This window comes from Hyla sarda, chromosome 9 (assembly GCF_029499605.1).
Source record: "Hyla sarda isolate aHylSar1 chromosome 9, aHylSar1.hap1, whole genome shotgun sequence".
Taxonomy (NCBI): domain Eukaryota; kingdom Metazoa; phylum Chordata; class Amphibia; order Anura; family Hylidae; genus Hyla; species Hyla sarda.
Window position 1 is genome coordinate 26,144,774 of NC_079197.1, and position 20,004 is coordinate 26,164,777.

Genomic DNA, 20,004 nt, shown 5'->3' on the forward strand with positions numbered 1-20,004 from the left:
GTTAATCCCTTCTATTAAAAAATCTTAATCCTTCCAGTACTTTACAATCAGCTGCTGTTATGATCCACAGGAAATTCTTTTCTTTTTCAAATTTCCTTTCTGCCTGACCACAGTGCTCTCTGCTGACACCTCTGTCCATTTTTGGAACTGTCCAGAGTAGGAGCAAATCCCCTTAGAAAACCTATCCTTCTCTGGACAGTTCCTAAAATGGACAGAGGTGTCAGCAGAGAGCGCTATGGTCAGGCAGAAAGGAACTTCAAAAAGAAAAGAACTTCCTGTGGATCATAACAGCAGCTGAAAAGTACTGAAAGGATTAAGATTTTTTTTTTTTTAATAGAAGTAATTTACAAATCTGTTTTAACTTTCTGGCACCAGCTGATTTAAAAATGTTTTTAATCCAAAATCCAATTGCCCAATTCTTCTCTCCCCCCCCCCCCCCCCCACGACATAATTTTTCTAGGGAGATTCAGGAGACCCTATACACGGTAGATGGTTGAAAGGTTCCACCAGCCATCAAGTTGGTGGAATTACTTGACAAAGATCTTTTGGATAGGACAGTGTTTTCCAACCAGGGTGCCTCCAACTGTTGCAAAGCTACAACTCCCAGCATGCCCGGACAGCCTTTGGCTGTCCGGGCATGCTAGGAGTTGTAGTTTTGCAACAGCTGGAGGCACCCTGGTTGGGATACACAGGGATAGACTGTCAATGTATGGTCAGTAGGGGAACAACCCTCAGGCCCTCTCATAAACCCACATAATCTGCTTCTCCAGAGCTTCTTCTAGGTGAACTTTGGTAAACTTTTTCTGCTAAAGAAATTACTATTATAATCCAAAAATGTTCCATAAACCATGTGTTTGGTGCATCACACTCCAGGCCATTGACCCCAGTATATCATGTTTTGCTGGACCCCTAAGGTTTCCATAGTTAATGTCGGTCACAGCTGGACACGTAGAGGCAACTTTTTCTTCTTTCGTCAGAGCACTAAAACATAAACCTATAAAAGAGCAAGTAGTATCCTACATACATGTGCACATAGAAGGTATATGGAGAGTTTCAGAATTCAATATGCCGTATGTGAGACACTTTTCTGGCTTTCCCATTAGAAATCCCAATGCATAACACTACAGTAAATATCTTAGCAACCTGCGATGACTGATGACTGGGCATAATTTGCATTCAACCGCTTTGTAGTCCGTATGTAACCACGGTTTTGGGTCCGGTTGTAAAAGTGCATACGGGGCAAAAATGAGCCGACCGGACCGAACGTTTCACTGCGGTCGGCTCATTGAAATGAATTACATACGGGAGCGCATAGAAAGGCATATGGGAGCGCGAGTTTTTAGCTCTCCCCTGCCGTACGCGCTCCCGTTATGGGGGAAAACGTAATGGGAACCCCGCCTTAGATAAAGGTTCGTTCTCACGCGTTGATCTACTTCTGTACAATGGACTGACTGAAGCTCAGAGGGGATCATGGTTTCGATACGTTCTCAAATACTTTCTGACTTCTCTTAAAGGGGTACTCCGGTGCTCCAGCGTTCTGAACATTTAGTTCAGAACGCTCGGAGCTGGAGGCCGTGTCGGCCTCTCATATCTATGGGAGGAAGGGATGTCGGCAGACACACCCCCTCCCATAGACATGAATGGAGGGGAAGTGGCGTGACCTCATGAGGGGCGTGGTCATGACATCACGACTAGAGATGAGCGAATTTACAGTAAATTTGATTCGTCACGAACTTCTCGGCTTGGCAGTTGATGACTTTTCCTGCATAAATTAGTTCAGCTTTCAGGTGCTCCGGTGGGCTGAAAAAGGTGGATACGGTTCTAGGAGACTCTTTCCTAGGAATGTATCCACCTTTTCCAGCCCACTGGAGCACCTGAAGGCTGAACTAATTTACGCAGGATAAGTCATCAACTGCCGAGCCGAGAAGTTTGTGAAGAATCAAATTTACTGTAAATTCGCTCATCTCTAATCACGACCACTGCCGGAGGAACCCAACGTTTGTTTAGACGCCAGGTGATGCATGAGATCGTGGGGGCTCCAGCAGTGGGACCCCCGTGATCAGATTTCTTATCCCCTCTCCAAAAGATGTCTAGCAGTGGAGTACCCCTTTTAACGTTGTTTTCTAGTCTAAGGACACGTTCCCGTTTGGCGTATATGCAGCGCATTTCGCGCTCCGCAACATCTGCAGCATCATCGGGAAATATGCTGCGTATCCCTCGCTCACCATACACACAAGGCTTTCCAGCGGCAGCCCTATGTGTGCAGTGAGTTTTGGAGGCGAGCCGCGTGTCACAGTCACGCCAGCACACAGCCCCGCCTCCAAAACTTACTGCACACATAGGTCTCCCCCCCCCCCCCCCCCCGGAAAGCCTTGTGTGTATGGTGAGCAAGGGATACGCAGCGTATTTCCCGACGCTGCTGCAGATTTTGCGCATACGCCAAATGGGAACGTTCCCTAAAACAACTGATGACTAGGTCTGGGTAGGCCACCAATTGCTGATTGCCATCTCCGCAAGTCAGCTGGAGCCAGAAGCCATGCGCCATTCATTTTGTAGTGGTGGCGCTGGGTTACTGCAGCTCAGCTCCTATTGAAAGAAATGTGAATGGAGCAGCTGTAACTTAGCTCCACCACTCTACAATGGACAGTGACTTACAGCTTGGCTTACGGCCCAGCTCAAGGTGTAGAGAGAGACACCTCGGTTTTCTTGAGCTGCTGATCTGCAGGAATTCTGGCTGTGCCGATAAGTAACTGATGGCCTATCCTGAGTATACGCCATCAATCATTTCAGCATTAAACCCCCTTTAAAATTCAGATCATTGGATCATTTCTTGTCATTCTATTCTTTCCTAGAGTCTATATTTAATGTGCTATAATGTCACAGAAAAACATTGTAAAACCTCTTTAAAAGACCACTTCTTTAGGATGACCATCCCTTTATCAAGACTAAATATTCCATCATAGATAGATGTTTAGTTCCATCATACTCCATACTTGCTGGCCATCTTCCATGTGAGGAACCACCATCTAGAAGACAATTTGTTTAATGGGCACTCCGGTGGAAAACATGTTTTTTTTTTTTTTTTTAAATCATTTGGTGCCAGAAAGTTAAACATATTTGTAAATGACTTCTACTTAATCCTTCCTCTGAAGCATACAGCATCTGATAAGTACTGGAAGTTCTTTTCTTTTTTAATTTATTTTCTGTCTAACCACAGTGCTCTCTGCTGACACCTCTGTCCACGTCCGGAACTTTCCAGAGCAGGAGAGGTTTGCTATGTGGATTCGCTCCTGCTATGGACAGTCCCTGACATGAACAGATGTGTCAGCAGAGAGCACTGTGGTCAGACAGAAAAGAAATTCAAAAAGAAAAGAACTTCCTGTGCAGCATACAGCAGCTGATTAGTACTGGAAGGATTAAATGTTTTTAATAGAAGTAATTTACAAATCAATGTAACTTTCTGGCACCAGTTGATTTCTGAAATTTTTTTTCCACCAGAGTACCACTTTAAGGGGATTTGCCCATAAACCACTCTCTTCACCTATCCACGGCGAGGGCCTCCCCTTGTAAATGGAATGGCGGTCAGGAAGGTGTGCTGCCCCTTTATTCACCAGACATATCCAAGTTGAGAACAATTCGATTCTGATATGTTACCTAAATCATACTCATAAAAAATATTGAAATAAAAAACATAATATTCAGATGCATCTCACCTTATTTTATTATGGCTAAGACGGAGAACCTGTAAGGATTTCAAATTCAGGATACCACGTGGAATGCTTTGAAAGTAGTTGTTGTCCAACAAAAGTTCATTGAGGGATTTGTAGAGGCCAAAAAACGACACGGCATGAACACCATCATCTCTTAAGTTATTGTGTGACAGATGAAGAAATTCCAGCCCAGGTTTCATGTGAGCAAATACGTAGCCGGGAATAAGCTCAATCTGGTTGTGGTGTAGGATCAGCTGCTTTACTCCACGGGGCAAAAAGGAGGGAACATGAACCAAGCGGTTATGAGACAAATCGAGAGATTCCACATTCCTGAGGAGACAAATAGGGACGTTCAGCTTGATATTAGGCGTATGAACCAAATGGGCCTCTCCATCACCTAGATGTTGGCACCACCTATTTCTTATGACGGCATTTCTTAGATTTCCAGTTCTGTCATATATTATGCATATAGGTCATCATCCTTGAGAGAACCATTCCTCTAGAAGATCACTTTGGAAGTAAGAAGACTCTGTCAGGTTTCCTGCCAAGTTTATACTTTGGACATTGAGGCCAGGGCAGGGTCGGCTCTGCCTATAGGCAAAATAGGCAACAGCCTAGAGCGTCCTCTTGAGGGGAGTGCTGCTCTGCTCGCCACAAGAAACATAGCCAGCCAGGATTCCTAACCACCTGCTCACAGACAGCACCACTTCCCCCTACACAAACGCAATTCCCCCCTTCCATAATAATGTCCTGTCAGAGGAGGTCTGTACTTCTCTCTGAGGCCAACCCCGAACCATAATAATTAAAGGGGTATTAAAGGGGGATAAGATGCCTGGTCGCGGGGGGCCCGCCACTGGGACCCCCCACGATCTCCCTGCAGCACCCGCTTTATGTGCGGAGCTGCATCTCCAGGCTCGGAAACCAGAAGTTATCGGCACTGAAAACGTGACATAATGCCACGCCCCCCCTCGTGACGTCACGTCATGCCCCTACCCTTCATACGTCACGTCTCCGGTCCCGAAAACTTCCGGTTTCATAGCCTCAAGACGCAGCGCCGTACATAATGCGGGTGCTGCAGGGAGATCGCGCAAGGGCCCAGTGGCGGGCCCCCCGTGATCAAGCATCTTATCCCCTATTCTTTAACATTCTTCAGTCTGTAAAGAGCACAGCACCAATGCACGCAGCACTCCTCTCTGAGGTCCATCCAGCATCCCGACAGCGCTTGCATCTCATAACAGCCGCCTCTCCGCCAACCCAGTGTGCCACCTCAGTAGTAAGTTGATTACATGAGGAGGGGGTTTGTTACAGTGTGTCACCCTAGTAGTAAGGTGATTACATCAGGGGGGGGGGTTGTTACAGTGGGTCACCCCAGTAGTAAGGTGGAGGTGGAGACAATGGGTGGGGTCAAGGGGGAGGCAAAATTAGCTTTCGCCTAGGGTGGCAAAAATCCTTGCACTAGCCCTGGGCCCGGGCTTTTATAAGCTGCTGGAAATACCATCTTTTTCATACACTTTGCTTATGTTTTTGTTTTTTTTGTTTTTTATTCAAATTTTTATTTTCACTAATGGGTTTTTGAGTTGTTCCCACATTATGCCTTAGATGGTGATAATATCCTCATAACGGATAAAGTACTTATAAGAGCTTTAACAGTACTGGTTAAAAGAGTCTAAATGGTACATGAATCTTCATATGGTGAATTTGGAATAGGTAGGTTGGTAACAGCTGTAGTTCCCAGACAATGGCCGACATTTATCATTGTCTTTAGACTGTTTTTTGTGCCTAAAAAAGACACAGGCAGGGTTTATATGCACCTTTTTTGAACCTTTTGGTTTACACATTTTTGCTGATTTTGCAATCCACTGATTTTGACAATACACATGATACGGAAGGGTTTTATGAACTGCGCCTTTTTGTGAAAAGGAGCCAAAAAGGCGCAGAACCACTGAAAAGTCTCTAAAGCTACACCAGCCCAGACTTAGCTTAGCTTTTTGGTGTATGTGAAGAGGGTAATTTCAGAAAATGTGACCTGCACAAAATTTATAAAATGCTCTGTGACCATTTAATAAAATTACTGCTCCTACACATTACCAGCACACACAAAAAAGGTGTAAAAAATGCTTCACTTACACCCACAATGATAAATGCTTCACTTACACCTACAATGATAAATGCTTCACTTAAACCTACAATGCTAAATGCTTCACTTACACCTACAATGATAAATGCTTCACTTACACCTACAATGATAAATGCTTCACTTACACCTACAATGATAAATGCCGGCCAATGTATTCTGGTGATGGGCTTTCCCTGCAGCAATTATTCTACATTAGCGGTTTCAAACTGTGGCCCTTCAGATGTTGCAAAACTTCAACTCCCAGCATGCCCGGACAGCCAACGGCTGTCCGGGCATGCTGGGAATTGAAGTTTTGCAACATATGAAGGGCCACAGTTTGAGACCACTGTTCTACATTATCAGTCCTTATCATCAAGTAAGATGAAGTCCTAAAAGAGTGGGAGCAGTTCAAACTGTGGCTCTCTACTGTACCAAAGATATGGGGGCATCATGATGTCCGTATGTCCTAATAGGGCATATGGACAGGGTTGTTTTTCTAAGGTTTCCTTTAAAGGAGTACTGCAGTGTTAGACACTCATCCCCTATCCGCTGGGACTCCCCCGCAATCTCCCGTACGGGGTCCCAGCATTGACATGGCTAATACGCGCGTCATCGACCTCACTAAGGCCGACCACACGCCCCCTCCATACAGCTCTATGGGAGAGGCGGGGATGCATGAAGGCTGCCTCTCCCATAGAGATGCGTGGAGGGGCCGCGGCAGCGTTTGGATCCCCACTAGAATTCCTTCAACAGAAAATTCTTTAAAAAAAAAAAAAAAAAAAATTGACATGACTAACATTACGAAAAATTTCCGCAAGGGCTCCTTTGTATAACATGAAAGGCTTTAATATGAGTTGTTTTTATTTCTCAAAACCTGCCCAGAGGGAAAGTTGCTGAGTTGCCCATAGCAACCAATCAGATCGCTTCTTTCATTTTTGAAAAGGCCTCTGAAAAATGAAAGAAACGATCTGATTGGTTGCTATGGGCAACTGGTCAATTTTTCCTCTGGAAAAGTTTTAATAAATCTCCCCCAATATGTCTACATGTAAACTCAGCTGTGGCTAACAAAATAGCGTAAAGAGGACAGTCTGTAACAAATCTAGGTTAGTATAAGTTGCTAGAAAGTTAATAAGAGACGTATTAAGAGGAATGTGCCTCTTAATAAATTTGTCGCATCTGTGTACACCACAGACTGAAATCTATGCCAGCTAGGAGCCATGCCCACTTTAGGTTTAAGGAATTATCCACCATAAGGTGATTTTAGTACATACCTGGCAGACAGTAATGGACATGCTTAGGAAGGATCTGCACTTGTCTTGGGGCTAAATGACTATGCTGTGAGATTACCATAACACTGTGGCTAGCTTTTTGTGAACTTGTATTTCCTGTTTCAGTTTTCTTTTTTTGACTACAAATCCCATAATTCCATTTTCCTCCCTCCCACACATCAGCCACCCCACCCATTGAAACACAAATGAGCTGCATCCATTCAAAAGACCTGTGGTTTTCAATCAGGGTGCCTACAGCTGTTGCATTAGTTGTAGATTGATTCCTCTCTCACCAAGCGATCCCTCCACCCATTGAAGCAGACAGGCTCCCTGTCATCAGCTGACTAGTGAGTCAGGTCTCGGCCGCATTGCAAGCTGGGAAAAATCTGAGACAACAGTCATTTTGTATGCTGTTAAAAATAAATATTGGGGTGAAAATCACAGAAGAATTGTGAGAAAACCGTCACACACAGGTACAGACACTATATTATGAACTACACTAACTTTACAGCCCCTGTAGCATAGTCAAAGAAAAAAAATTCATGGAATACCCATTTATATCCCACACACCTTTTGAAAAAGGGGGCAGAGCGTAAAACACTCCCAAAAATTGCACATTTATGCTTTTTGCTAAAAGTTTAATTTTTTTATTTGCGGTATTTTTTATGCCACTTACACTGGCATACTTACTTTAATAAATTACTACCCCCCTCCCCGTTGTGGTTAGTAGCATTAAGTCAAGTATGGTAAAGGGTCCCAGATGTGACTTGACGTTAAAAATATGTTCATTATTTATCTGCTGCTTATTGCCCTTTATTTAGTTCTAGTATAGAGAGAACTCATACTCATACTCACATAAGGTGAATCCAGGCCCGAGGGGCAATGCGGTCTTCCTGAAGTCTGTTGTTACTCAGGACGATAATACTCAGGTTGAGGGTTTTGTTGAGTATCCCTTCCGATACGACTTCAATGCGGTTGTTTTCTAAATGCAGTTCCTGTGCCAGACAAAACGGTTAATCTCAATATGTGATCTGTGAACGGACATCTGTCACGTATTAAGAGGCCTGTGTTTTCGGGGAGCTGCCGCTAGTATGTAATAGCTACATCTCTTCTGATTGAATTCAGATACAATGAAAAAGTGCAATTGAGATACACAAATCCACTTAGGGTCAGCCCCTATGGATGGAAGCGATACAGCTGGGTGGTTCTATTGCCTGTGTTTCTTTTAGAATGAGGATCTCCAGATTCATTGGCAAGGCTTATGACGGCCGCTATTTCACACATGCAGATTATTCTACCAGGAAAAGACCACCCTGATATACATAGTATGTATATCGTAATAGAGGTAGGGTTCAATCCAATTTGGCTCCCGAACAAGGTCATATGTACCATAGCGGCAACTGATAAAGCTACGATAACCTCTGTAGATAGGGCCACAGCCCTGGTTGCCCACATTTTTTTGATGCACCCATACACCTTCAATAGCTGTCAGCCAAACATTCGATCAGCCAACAGCTATCTCTCCTGTTCACTATATTACATATGAACATTCGCCTTTGCCAAACATTCACGTGTTTTGAGGAGAGGGGAGGTAAGCTGGTGCCAGAAAGCTCTGGAAGACAAAAGGGTTAGTTTAAAATCAACATGCCTAACCCTTCTCTCCCTCTTTATCATCTTTTGAGGGAGAGGCAGGGGGCCCCAATATACATAAAAGAATTGCACAGTCCTGCCAAAATCGTCTAGGTTTTTACTAAAGTGTATGAGAGCTGGTAATCTGTGCAAAGATGCTCTCTCAACAGAGTCTACCACTTAAAGGGGTACTCCACTGGCCAGCGTTTGGCCATGCCCCCTCGTGATGAAAAGCCACGCCCCTCAATGCAAGTCTATGGGAGGAGGTGTGGCGGCTGCCACGCCCCCTCCTGTAGGCTTGCAATGAGGGGGCATGGCGTGATGAGGGGGCGTGGCCGACCTCTGCAGCGCGCACACAGTGTTTGGAACTAAATGTTCTGAATGCTGGCCAATGGAGTGCCCATTTAAGGATCAGGGAAGACTGGCTCAACCATTTGCCCTTGTTGTCTAAGGGGGTAAGGCTTTGGTGGTAACAACTAGTACCAAAAAGAGGCCCATTTTAATTTTGACATTGGGCCCTTTCAACTACGTAGCTTGTACAATGCTTCCATAATTATGCCTCATTTGTGAATCAGAGTAGCCGATCAGTAGCCGTCATACCCAATCCTTAGTGCCTGAGAGGGCCCAAAGGCCCCTTTTCTCTGCAGGAAGGCACCAGTATTGTAAATGGCATATGTTAAGTGGAGGAAGAGACTGTTAGGCTACATTCACACTACAATTTCTTCATACGGCTGCCGGATCCGGTGAGGAAGTCTCAAAACCAGCCGCTGCCACGTCCTCGCCGCATCTCATACCGGATTTTTGCACTGTATCCAATAAAACTGATATGGTGCAAAAATGAGCCAACCGGAGTCACTTTCCCTGCCGGCAGATGGATGAAGAAATCGTGGTGTGAATGCACCCCTGGGGCACATAAACATTAAATTACACTTCTGCCATAAATGTGAGATGTGTCTAAAGGCTTATAGAACCAGACCCCAAATATACAGTTGCCTTCACCATATTACCTCAAATGTTAAAGTATACAAAATTATTTTCTTAGGATACTGTCAAAATCCAGACTGCAATGTTGGCTTTCTGGTGAGAAATCATGGGAGACGTAGACACTGTTATTTTGACTCTAAAAGGATGCGTGTTTTCCTACTGTCCAAAGAAAATAGTACAATGCTTTCCCCTGTGAAAGAAAGAATCCTTTTCTAGTTCTTGTGGTTTGTAGACTCCAGCGTGACTGTTTGCATTTCTGCGCACTCATGTATTGTACGTCCACACATAGTTACAGGAGAAGACGCGCCAGTTGGCATCGGAGATAATCACCAACCAGGACCATGTGTTGATTACTTTGGCTACAACTAAAGGACCTGCGCTGGCCACAAAAATTCACTCAATAAAGAAGTCAGGCTGCTGGAAAGCTATATAGATTGTAGGGTTGTCAGTCTCCAGGGGCCAAATATTCCCCTCGAAATTGACAACCCTACAGATCCCAATCCCTATAGAGTGTTGTAGCTAAGTTACCATTCCCTACTATTAAGACATTGCGTGGTATTGAGGTGTATGTAAAATATACTGGCACTTGGTTACTTGTCCTCCCTAATTGAGGTGAAAAACACCCTATTTTTGTTTATGCTGCTATTGGATTACTGGTTCCCCTATATACCACTCATAGATAAACAATGACAAAAAACACTATATATAGCCATCAATGCAAGGTGGGAGAGAGTGAGAGTATAAACCGTGTTGTATGCAGAGGTGGCGTCACAACCAATCAGTGCTGTTAAAATGTCATGCTCTAGGTTGTGACATCACTTTGGAAGTTCGAAAGGGCCAAAATGACTCGCGTTTCAGAAACAAATGTGGTCATTTCAACCATCGCCGGCTTCGGTAGAGACATTGAGACACCACTGTCAGGGGCTGTCTCCCACACAAAGCTGCCCTTACGGAGGACTTAGAACTGCTGTGATGGCGTTGGATCCCATTTTTTTAATCTGATCTGGTGTTATTGATTATCTAAAGAATATTGGTACGGTCTGACTGCTGGGACCCACCATGATCTCCAAAACAGCGCTCGGGGTCCGGGAGCACACTTGCATGTACCGCATGGGTGAGTTACAAAAGCGCTATTTCATATGTGTGCTGGTCATCCCATAATTGGCAATTTACACATTGTGGAGTTGGTTAGGATGCACAACCCATAGTGGTTTTACCTTCAGCATGTTTTTTCCTCCCCCCATGCCCTTAAAGGGGTATTCCAGGCCAAAACTTTTTTTTTTATATATCAACTGGCTCCAGAAAGTTAAACAGATTTGTAAATTACTTCTATTAAAAAATCGTAATCCTTCCAATAGTTATTAGCTTCTGAAGTTGAGTTGTTGTTTTCTGTCTAACTGCTCTCTGATGACTCACGTCCCGGGAGCTGTGCAGTTCCTATGGGGATATTCTCCCATCATGCACAGCTCCCGGGACGTGACATCATCATTGAGCAGTTAGACAGAAAACTTCAGAAGCTAATAACTATTGGAAGGATTAAGATTTTTTAATAGAAGTAATTTATAAATCTGTTTAACTTTCCAGAGCCAGTTGATATATATAAAAAAAGGTTTTGCCTGGAATACCCCTTTAAGGTTAATTGTATTATCAACACATCTACATGTGGAATTATTCCATTTTATACAATTGCATTGCTATTGCTATATCCCAATTTTTTGGTGGTCCTAGGTATCACTACTAAGCTGTTCTATTTTTCTACTGTGGAGTATACTCTTGTGTTACATGAGTGGCCTCCTGGCTATTTGTCTTCTGTATTTTATTGAGCACTATACATGTGTTTATGTGGAATATTCAATAACATTTATACTTTTTAATTTGTGTTTTTTTGGGTATACTAAGTATACAAGTTGATAAATTATGTACATCCAACTTATAAGTCCATTATTTTTCCCTAAGCACTATGCAAATTACAAGTAGGGGTATAGGCAGAAGTGCCTAATTGAACTATTTGTGTATATTAACTTGACCTCAGCAGAAAGTGAAACACAAGAGAGAGATTGTAGTACCTATAAAGGGGGCTGAGCAAGGCGCTCGTAGGCCAACTGCGGGTCACCTGGTGCTCTCTGGGTAACAAACTTATGACTTAAACATGTGACAAACATTATCATGTGGCTAACAATCACTTGACCCAATTCAAATTCTTTGCACTTAATATAGAACCTATTCACATTATGGGGGAACACTGTAGGTGAGCCCTGAGGACGTACAGGGACTCAACCTGACAGGACTGTAGGAACATATCCCGTACTGGGACATCACACCTTACAACTGGGGTAACACACTGTAACAAACCCCCTCCTCATCTAATCTCCTTACTACTGGGGTGACAGATAGTTACAAACCTCCTCCTAATGTAATCACCTTACTAGGGTGACACACTGTAACAAACCTCCTCCTCATGTAATCTCCTTACTACTAGGGTGACACACTGTAAAAAACCTACTCCTCATGTAATTACCTCACTACAATGGGTGACACACTGTAACAAACCTCCTCCTCATGTAATCACCTTACTACTGGGATGACACACTGTAACAAACCTCCTCCTCATGTAATCACCTTACTACTGGGGTGACACACTGTAAGAAACCTCCTCCTCATGTAATCTCCTTACTACTGGGGTGACACACTGTAACAAACCTCCTCCTCATGTAATCTCCTTACTACTGGGGTGACACACTGTAACAAACCTCCTCCTCATGTAATCACCTTACTACTGGGGTGACGCACTGTAACAAACCTCCTCCTCATGTAATCACCTTACTACTGGGATGACACACTGTAACAAACCTCCTTTTCATGTAATTACCTTAATTACCTGTAATTATTGGTGTGACATGGTGGTGCTGGCTAGGTGGGTGCTTCGGGTGAGCAGGGGCTTCAGATTTTAGCTGACTACTAACTTTCTTGTAGTGTGCAGAGCGGCGCCCCCATCAAGAGGGCGCTCTAGTCAGCTGCCTATTTTGCCTATAGGCCGAACCGGCCCTGTGTATAGAGGTGTAGGAGGGCTATTAGCGTTAGGTTCGCAGTAAGACCACCCAAAGTACAGTGGTCCCTCAACATACGATGGTAATCCGTTCCAAACGGACCATCGTTTGTTGAAACCATCGCATGTTGAGGGATCTGTGCAATGTAAAGAATAGGACAGTGGTCTACAACCTGCGGACCTCCAGATGTTGCAAAACTACAACACCCAGCATGCCCGGACAGCCGTTGGCTGTCCGGGCATGCTGGGTGTTGTAGTTTTGCAACATCTGGAGATCTGCAGGTTGAAGACCACTGTTAGAGGAAGTTGTACTCACCTGTCCCCGCTGCTCCGGACCGTCACCGCTGCCCGGGATGTCGCCGTCCATTGTTGTCGCCGTGTCCCTGAGGTGTCCCTGACGCTCCGGCAAGGCCTCTGCTTCCCCAGCATCCTCGCTCTCCGTCGCCGCCATCATGTCGCTACGCACGCCGCTCCTATTGGATGACGGGACGGCGTGCGCAGCGACGTGATGATGTCGATGGAGAGTGCTGACGATGCAGGGAACCCGAAGAGGACGCGCCGGAGCCCTGAGGATTGTCAGCGGACCACACGGGGCACCGTAAACGGCTATCCGGCGGTAGCTGAAGCAGTCTGTGCTGCCGGATAGCCGTTTATGCGATGGCCCCGACATACAAAAGCATCGTATGTTGATGCTGCCTTCTGAGAGGCCATCGCAGGTTGAAATGATCGTATGTCGGGGCCATCGTAGTTCGAGGGGTCACTGTATAAGCAGTATGCATTAAGCTCCCTCTAGTGGCGGCTGCAGGCAGTTAAAATGTATTTGAATCTTTATCTATGCAGGGAATCTGGAGCTGTGTGTCAGGAAAATGAAGCTCTGACTTCTGTAAAGATATATGAGGAAATTTGAATCCTACTGTATTTAGTAAAATATAGGGGACATTCACTTTAAGGATTCTAAATACAGCACCATTTAAACCTTCTGTATAATAGCAATGGTGGACAGTCCCACTCAAACCCCATCATCAAAGTCACTGTCACTCATTGAAATCATTCCAGAGACATGTGGTGGGATCCTCATCCTTTTCTTAGAACAGAATAAGAAATCATAAGCTAAAAGTAAATGCAGGATAAAGACATGGAATGAGTCACAGAGCGAGATCCTACACAGCCATTATTTCAGTAGAAGTCATAATGATTATGTTTATTACCAGCATGTGAGTGACAGTCCCACATTTATCCAGACGCAGAATATGTACTTGGTATAGGTATCATTTAAAAAAAAGGTCATGTCATTTAAGATGTGGTGGGCGGCAGATATAATGGCCTAAGCTGTTAAATGTATTGGGCTTAAGGTTTGATCTTCAATGTGAAAAGGAGCTGGTGGAGACAAAAGGGCTCAAGGTGGAAACTTATTAGGACTAAATGTGCACCCATTCCTGCCCAGATCTATTCTTCCATCATTTTGTATAATACAGTCAAAACTAATTTGAGATTTATGTTCTCAAGTAGATGCAAAGTACAAAGCATTGACAGAGAGAAACAGATACAGGGGGACAACTGGAGGTGAAATGTTAAAGGGGTTTTTCACAGGATAGGGGATAACTATATAATCATGGGGAGTCTGACCATTAGGGCCCCCCCCGTGATATCAAGAACAGGGATCGGAGTCTCCCATTAGAATGGAGTGGTGGGTCGAGCATTTGCTGCTTAAGATTTGTAAATTACTTCTATTAAAAAAATCTTAATCCTTTCAGTACTTATCAGCTGCTGAAGTTGAGTTGTTTTTTTCCTGTCTAAGTGCTCTCTGATTACACCTGTCTCGGGAACTGTCTAGAGTAGAAGCAAATCCCCATAGCAAACCTCTTCTTCTCTGTGCAGTTCCCGAGACAAGCAGAGATGTCAGCAGAGAGCACTGTTGCCAGACAGAAAATAACTCAACTTCCGCAGCTGATAATTATTGGAAGGATTAAGATTTTTTTTTAATAGAAGTCATTTACAAATCTGTTTAACTTTCTGGAGCCAGTTGATATAAAGAAAAAAGTTTTTTCTTCTTCCTGGAATACCCCTTTAATTCCTTCAGTATGGGAGATGCCAGAGATAGTTTACAGCATTCGGTGGTCACCATGGCTCTCATAGAGAATTACTGCCATTCAGATAGTTATCCCCTATCCACAGGATACCCAGGTGTGAGATTCAGTCAGTTTACTAACAGCACCAGTAGCCCCCGAATTCTTACTTCGCAACATCGCTGTCACTTTGTGGCTGGGCTGGACTACATGGCTGAGTGGTGGTTATTGGGGGCTGCATAGAGGCTGCAGATAAAGGTTGGGGCCAGATGAGTCTGAAAGGAGGGGCAGAGGGGTTGTGGGGGGGGAGGGGCATTATTCTGTAAAAGGGGAACAGAGGAGTCTTTAAAGAGACAAAAGGGCCTGTAGCAGAGGACAGAGAGGTCTAGGGGAGGCCAGAGGAGCCTGGAGGGAGAGACAGAAGGGTCTAAAGGAGGACAGGGGAGTCTAAAAGCAGAACAGATGTGTCTGGGGAAGAACAGAGGAGTCTGGAGGGTAGAGGGCAGAGGAGTTTGGAGCAGGACAGGGAAGTCTAAGACAAGGACAGAGATATCTGGCTGAGGACTGATCTAGGGACATGCCATCAGAATAAGGTTGGACAACATGCCATCTGTACTCTATATAAACAAACAGGGTGGCACAAAATCTCAACCTCTTCTCAAGGAAGTGGGATTGCTCTAGAATTGGGCAAAGATGAACCCACCTGTCGGCAGTTCATATCCACAGATCTCTGAAGATTGTGGCAGATTGTCAAGTTATATCAAGTTCCCCATTGGGACCTTTCAGTGGTGCTGAGGAAGTTATGCTTTCCCCCCTTTGTGCCCTTGGAGGAAGTTAGCCTAAACATTTTGTTCATTAAAAGGGAATCAGTCATCAGTATCACCCGCACTAACCTATCAGTATAGCCTCATAGTGGGGGTGAAACAGATGAAAATGATACTTACCGATCCACGATCCGTGCTTTCGTTCCAGTGATTTCCTTCTTTTTCCTCATATGCTAACCAGGAGCATGGAGCCATTCTAAGCCCCCCGTAAATGGTGACGTCCATCTTCAATCTTCAGAGGAAGTGTTACCTCCACTGTGCTGATTCTCCTATGCTGCAGAATAGAGCTCTACTTTGCAGCAGAACACCTTTCTTCCATGCGCAGCCGCCATGAAGTGAAATCTCTCTATTTGTGAGAGAGATTTCACAGCGAAGGAAAGGTGTTATGCTGCAGAGTGGAGCTTTATTCTGCAGCATAGAAGATTCAGCACCGGGGGAGGAAGCTCTTTCCCTCAAGACTGAAGATGGATGTCATTGTCTACGGGGGGGGGGGGCTTGGGAATGCTCCATGCTCCTTATGAAGATAAAGAAGAATATCGGTGGAAAGCACGGATCGAGAATATGTAAGTATCATTATTATCAGTATGATTTAATTAAAGGAGAACTCCAGAATATAAAAATTGTCCCCCATACTGCCGGCAGTAAAAAAAAATAAAGATGTACATACCTTCCTCCGCTCCCCCAGGGCCTCCGATAACCGACTCCGGTCTCCGCCGCGATCCTCTTCCTGGTTGCTGGTGGTCGGCGAGTCATACTGCACTCAGCCAATAACCAGCCACAGCGAAGTCCCGACTACACTACACTGGCACCTGCTGCCGGGGCCAAAAACGTCACACTGACGCTCAGCCTATCGCCGGCCGAGCCGGGACTTCGCTGCGGCCGGTGATTGACTGAGCGCAGTATGACTCGCCGACCACCAGCAACCAGGAAGAGGTACGAGGAGGAGACCGGAGCTGGTTACTGGAGGCCCCGGGGGAGCGGAGAAAGGTATGTACATCTTTATTTTTTTACTGCCGGCATTATGGGGGACAATTTTTATATACTGGAGTTCTCCTTTAACCCCTTCCCTCTTTGGCGATTTTTCATTTTTGCACTTTTGTTTTTTCTTCCTCACCTTCTAAAAATCATAACACTTTAAATTTTCCACCTAAAAATCCATATGAGGGCTTGTTCTTTGCGCCAACAATTTAACTTTTTGATCAAAATGTATACTAACAACCTGTTTGTGTTTGAATTTATGCTGAGAAGCAAGTAGATCAAAATACAAATTGTGAATGTGTGGATTTGCGTCTTTTTCTCTATTTTTGTTTTACTTTGTAATACCATCAATAATTTCACCACAAAATCTACTGCAAAACCAGAAAAAAATTATTTGTGCGGCAAAATTGAAAAAAAAAAAAGCGATTTTTTATACATTTTTTAATGGTATAAAAAGTGACAAAAAATAGGCTATTTTGGACTTTGGAATTTTTTTATGTGTACGCCATTGACTATGCGGTTTTATTAACAATATAATTTTATAGTTTGGACATTTACACACGCGGCGATACCACATATGTTTTTATTTTTATTTGTGATGAATTTTTTATATATTTTTTTCAAATGGGAAAAGGTGATTCAAACTTTTATTATGGGAGGTGTTAAATCATTATTCACTTTTTTTTTTTTTTTAGACTTTTTTTTTTTTTTGCAATGTTATAGCTCCCATAGGAGGCTATAACATTGCACACACTGATTGAATTCCCTGATCACTGTTATGCAATAGCATAACACTGATCAGTGTTATCGCCACTTGACTGCCCCTGCCTGGATCTCAGGCACAGAGCAGTCATTCGGCAATTGGACAGCGAGGAGACAGGTAGGGATCCTCCTTGCGTCCTGCAAGCTATTCGGGACACCACGATTTCACCGCGGTGGTCCCGAACAGCACCGCTGAGCTAAGCGGCATTATTTACTTTCATTTAGACGCGTCAATCAAATTTGATCAACCCGTCTAAAAGGTTAATGCCGGGCATCAGCCCGATCGGCGATGTCCGGCATTAGCTGTGGGTCCCGGTTGCTTATAGCAACTGGGACCCACCGGGTATGATGTGCGCCATACCTCGGGAGCCGCAAATGGATGTTAATGAATGTCTATTTGCGGCAAGTGGTTAAAGGGGTATTTTGACTTTATACATTTTATCCCCTATCCAAAGCATAGGGGATAAGATCTATGATCTCGGTGCAGCCCATCACGCCCCCTCCCATAGACATGAATGGAGGGGGTGTGGTGTGACATCACTAGGGGGTGTGGCCATGACATCACATCCCCATCTCGGAGACAACGTCCGGCACAGAATGCCAGTGGCTGCCCCGAGATCGCGGGGGTCCTCAGCAATCATAAATCTTATCCCCTATCCTTTGGATAGGGGATAAGATGTATAAAGCCGAAATACCCCTTTAGGGTGCGTTTACACGCTCTTTGTTTTTGCGGGTTTTCCGCTGCGTATTTGAAAGGGTGCGGGCTCTACTCGGCTATCCGCAGCAGATTTTCCACAGAGGAATTTATGCTACGGAAAATCCGCCGCAAGCCCCATTGAAGTCAGTAGGGACTGCGGCGGATTTTCCGCAGCGTAAATTCCGCCGCGGACAATCTGCTATGGACAGCCGAGAAGAGCCCGCCCCTTTCAAATACGCATCGTAAAACCCGCAAAAACAAAGAGCGTGTGAACGCACCCTGAATGGTCATTGCAGTGGCTTGGTTATAGATTTTGCTGAGGTAGCAGACACACCGAGGCCCTAGTGCCTGAGAGGGCACGGAGACCCCTCGTTCTGCCAAATAAAAGTAAGAATAATAAATAGCACATCATGGGGCTGTTACAGATTTTGCACTGAGACCTATAAGCTTTAGGCTAGGTTATAGGATGACCCATGTTCTGTGGTCCTGATATTTTTGGCTTTATAGTCATATTATAAAAAGATGAAGACTGTGAATGTACCATCAAAGCTCATATACTCAAACAGTCAGAACCTATTTTCACACCACTCTTGATTTACTTTCTGGAAGCCTGAGATTCAACAAGCAATGTTCCAAGTCCTTCTAAATTACTCTGAAGAAAATCCAATCACAGCCATGACGGGTATGATCCTAGGGAAAAGAACAAGTCAGGGCCAAAGAAGGAAATAGCCACGTAATTTACCCCATCCTGGATAGATCCCTTGACAAACATTGAGCAGCCAGGTGGAGCGTTTGCTCAGACTGAGGTTAGAGGGGAACAAGGACAAAACCAGCACTTTCCATTCTATATTGCTTCAAAGTCTCTACACAAACAGCAATTCTGTCAAAGAGCTCCCTGTGCTAAGAAACTAAGAATCCTAAATAAAATCTGACAACCAAAGAATAACTGCAGATTTTGGCACCTGTACTACGTATTACTGTTCCACTACCGGGGCGAGGGAGGGTGGGGATATAAAAAAAAAAAAAAAAAAAAAAATCAAAACATTTTATATAATGTCTGTACAGTGCATTTATTTAATAATCTGCCTAAATTAATATATTTCAGGTTACTATCAATGTCACATTAAAGGGGTACTCCCGTGGAAAACTTTTTATTTTAAATCAACTGGTGCCAGAAAGTTAAACAGATTTGTAAATCACTTCTATTAAAAAAATCTTAATCCTTCCAGTACTTTTTATCGGCTGTATACTAAAGAGAAATCCAAAAAAGAAATGCATTTCCTCTGATGTCATGGCCACAGTGCTCTCTGCTGACCTCTGCTGTCCATTTTAGGAACTGTCCAGAGCAGAGGAAAATCCCCATAGCAAACATATGCTGCTCTGGACAGTTCCTAAAATGGACAGCAGAGGTCAGCAGAGAGCACTGTGGTCAGGACATCAGAGGAAATGCATTTCTTTTTTGGATTTCTCTTTAGTATACAGCCGATAAAAAGTACTGGAAGGATTAAGATTTTTTTAATAGAAGTGATTTACAAATCTGTTTAACTTTCTGGCACCAGTTGATTTAAAATAAAAAGTTTTCCACGGGAGTACCCCTTTAATGTGACATTGATAGTAACCTGAAATATATCAATTTATATTTTTTCCACGGGAGTACCCCTTTAAAGGATCAGTCCTGTGACTCTATGTGCCACCATACAGATGTCCTAAGACACAAACTATAGTGCATACAATTCAGAAGAAAAGAATGGAGGCACTCACCCGGGTCTTTAACTTGCAGCAATCTTTATTCCAAATTCATAACAGTGATAAAGCGGGTAGACGCAGAGGAGCAGCCTCGCAGCGACAGAACTGTTTCCTGCGCTGCAAGCGCAGGAAACAGTTCTGTTGCTGCAAGGCTGCTCTTCTGCGTCTCCCCGCTTTA

General features: G+C 44.2%; 1 protein-coding gene across 7 annotated transcripts in view; it reads right to left on the bottom strand.

Annotated features, from left to right (window-relative positions):
• LOC130291676 (extracellular matrix protein 2-like) overlaps positions 1 to 20,004 on the bottom strand; it is a 100,993-nt gene that overhangs the window by 2,111 nt on the left and 78,878 nt on the right. For all 7 annotated transcript variants that reach the window (XM_056540755.1, XM_056540762.1, XM_056540757.1 and 4 more), the window contains 2 exons: positions 7,950 to 8,089; positions 3,714 to 4,040 (listed from right to left, as the gene is read on the bottom strand). In XM_056540755.1, the coding sequence (XP_056396730.1) occupies positions 3,714 to 4,040; positions 7,950 to 8,089 (467 nt within the window). The remainder of the gene's footprint in view (positions 1 to 3,713; positions 4,041 to 7,949; positions 8,090 to 20,004) is intronic.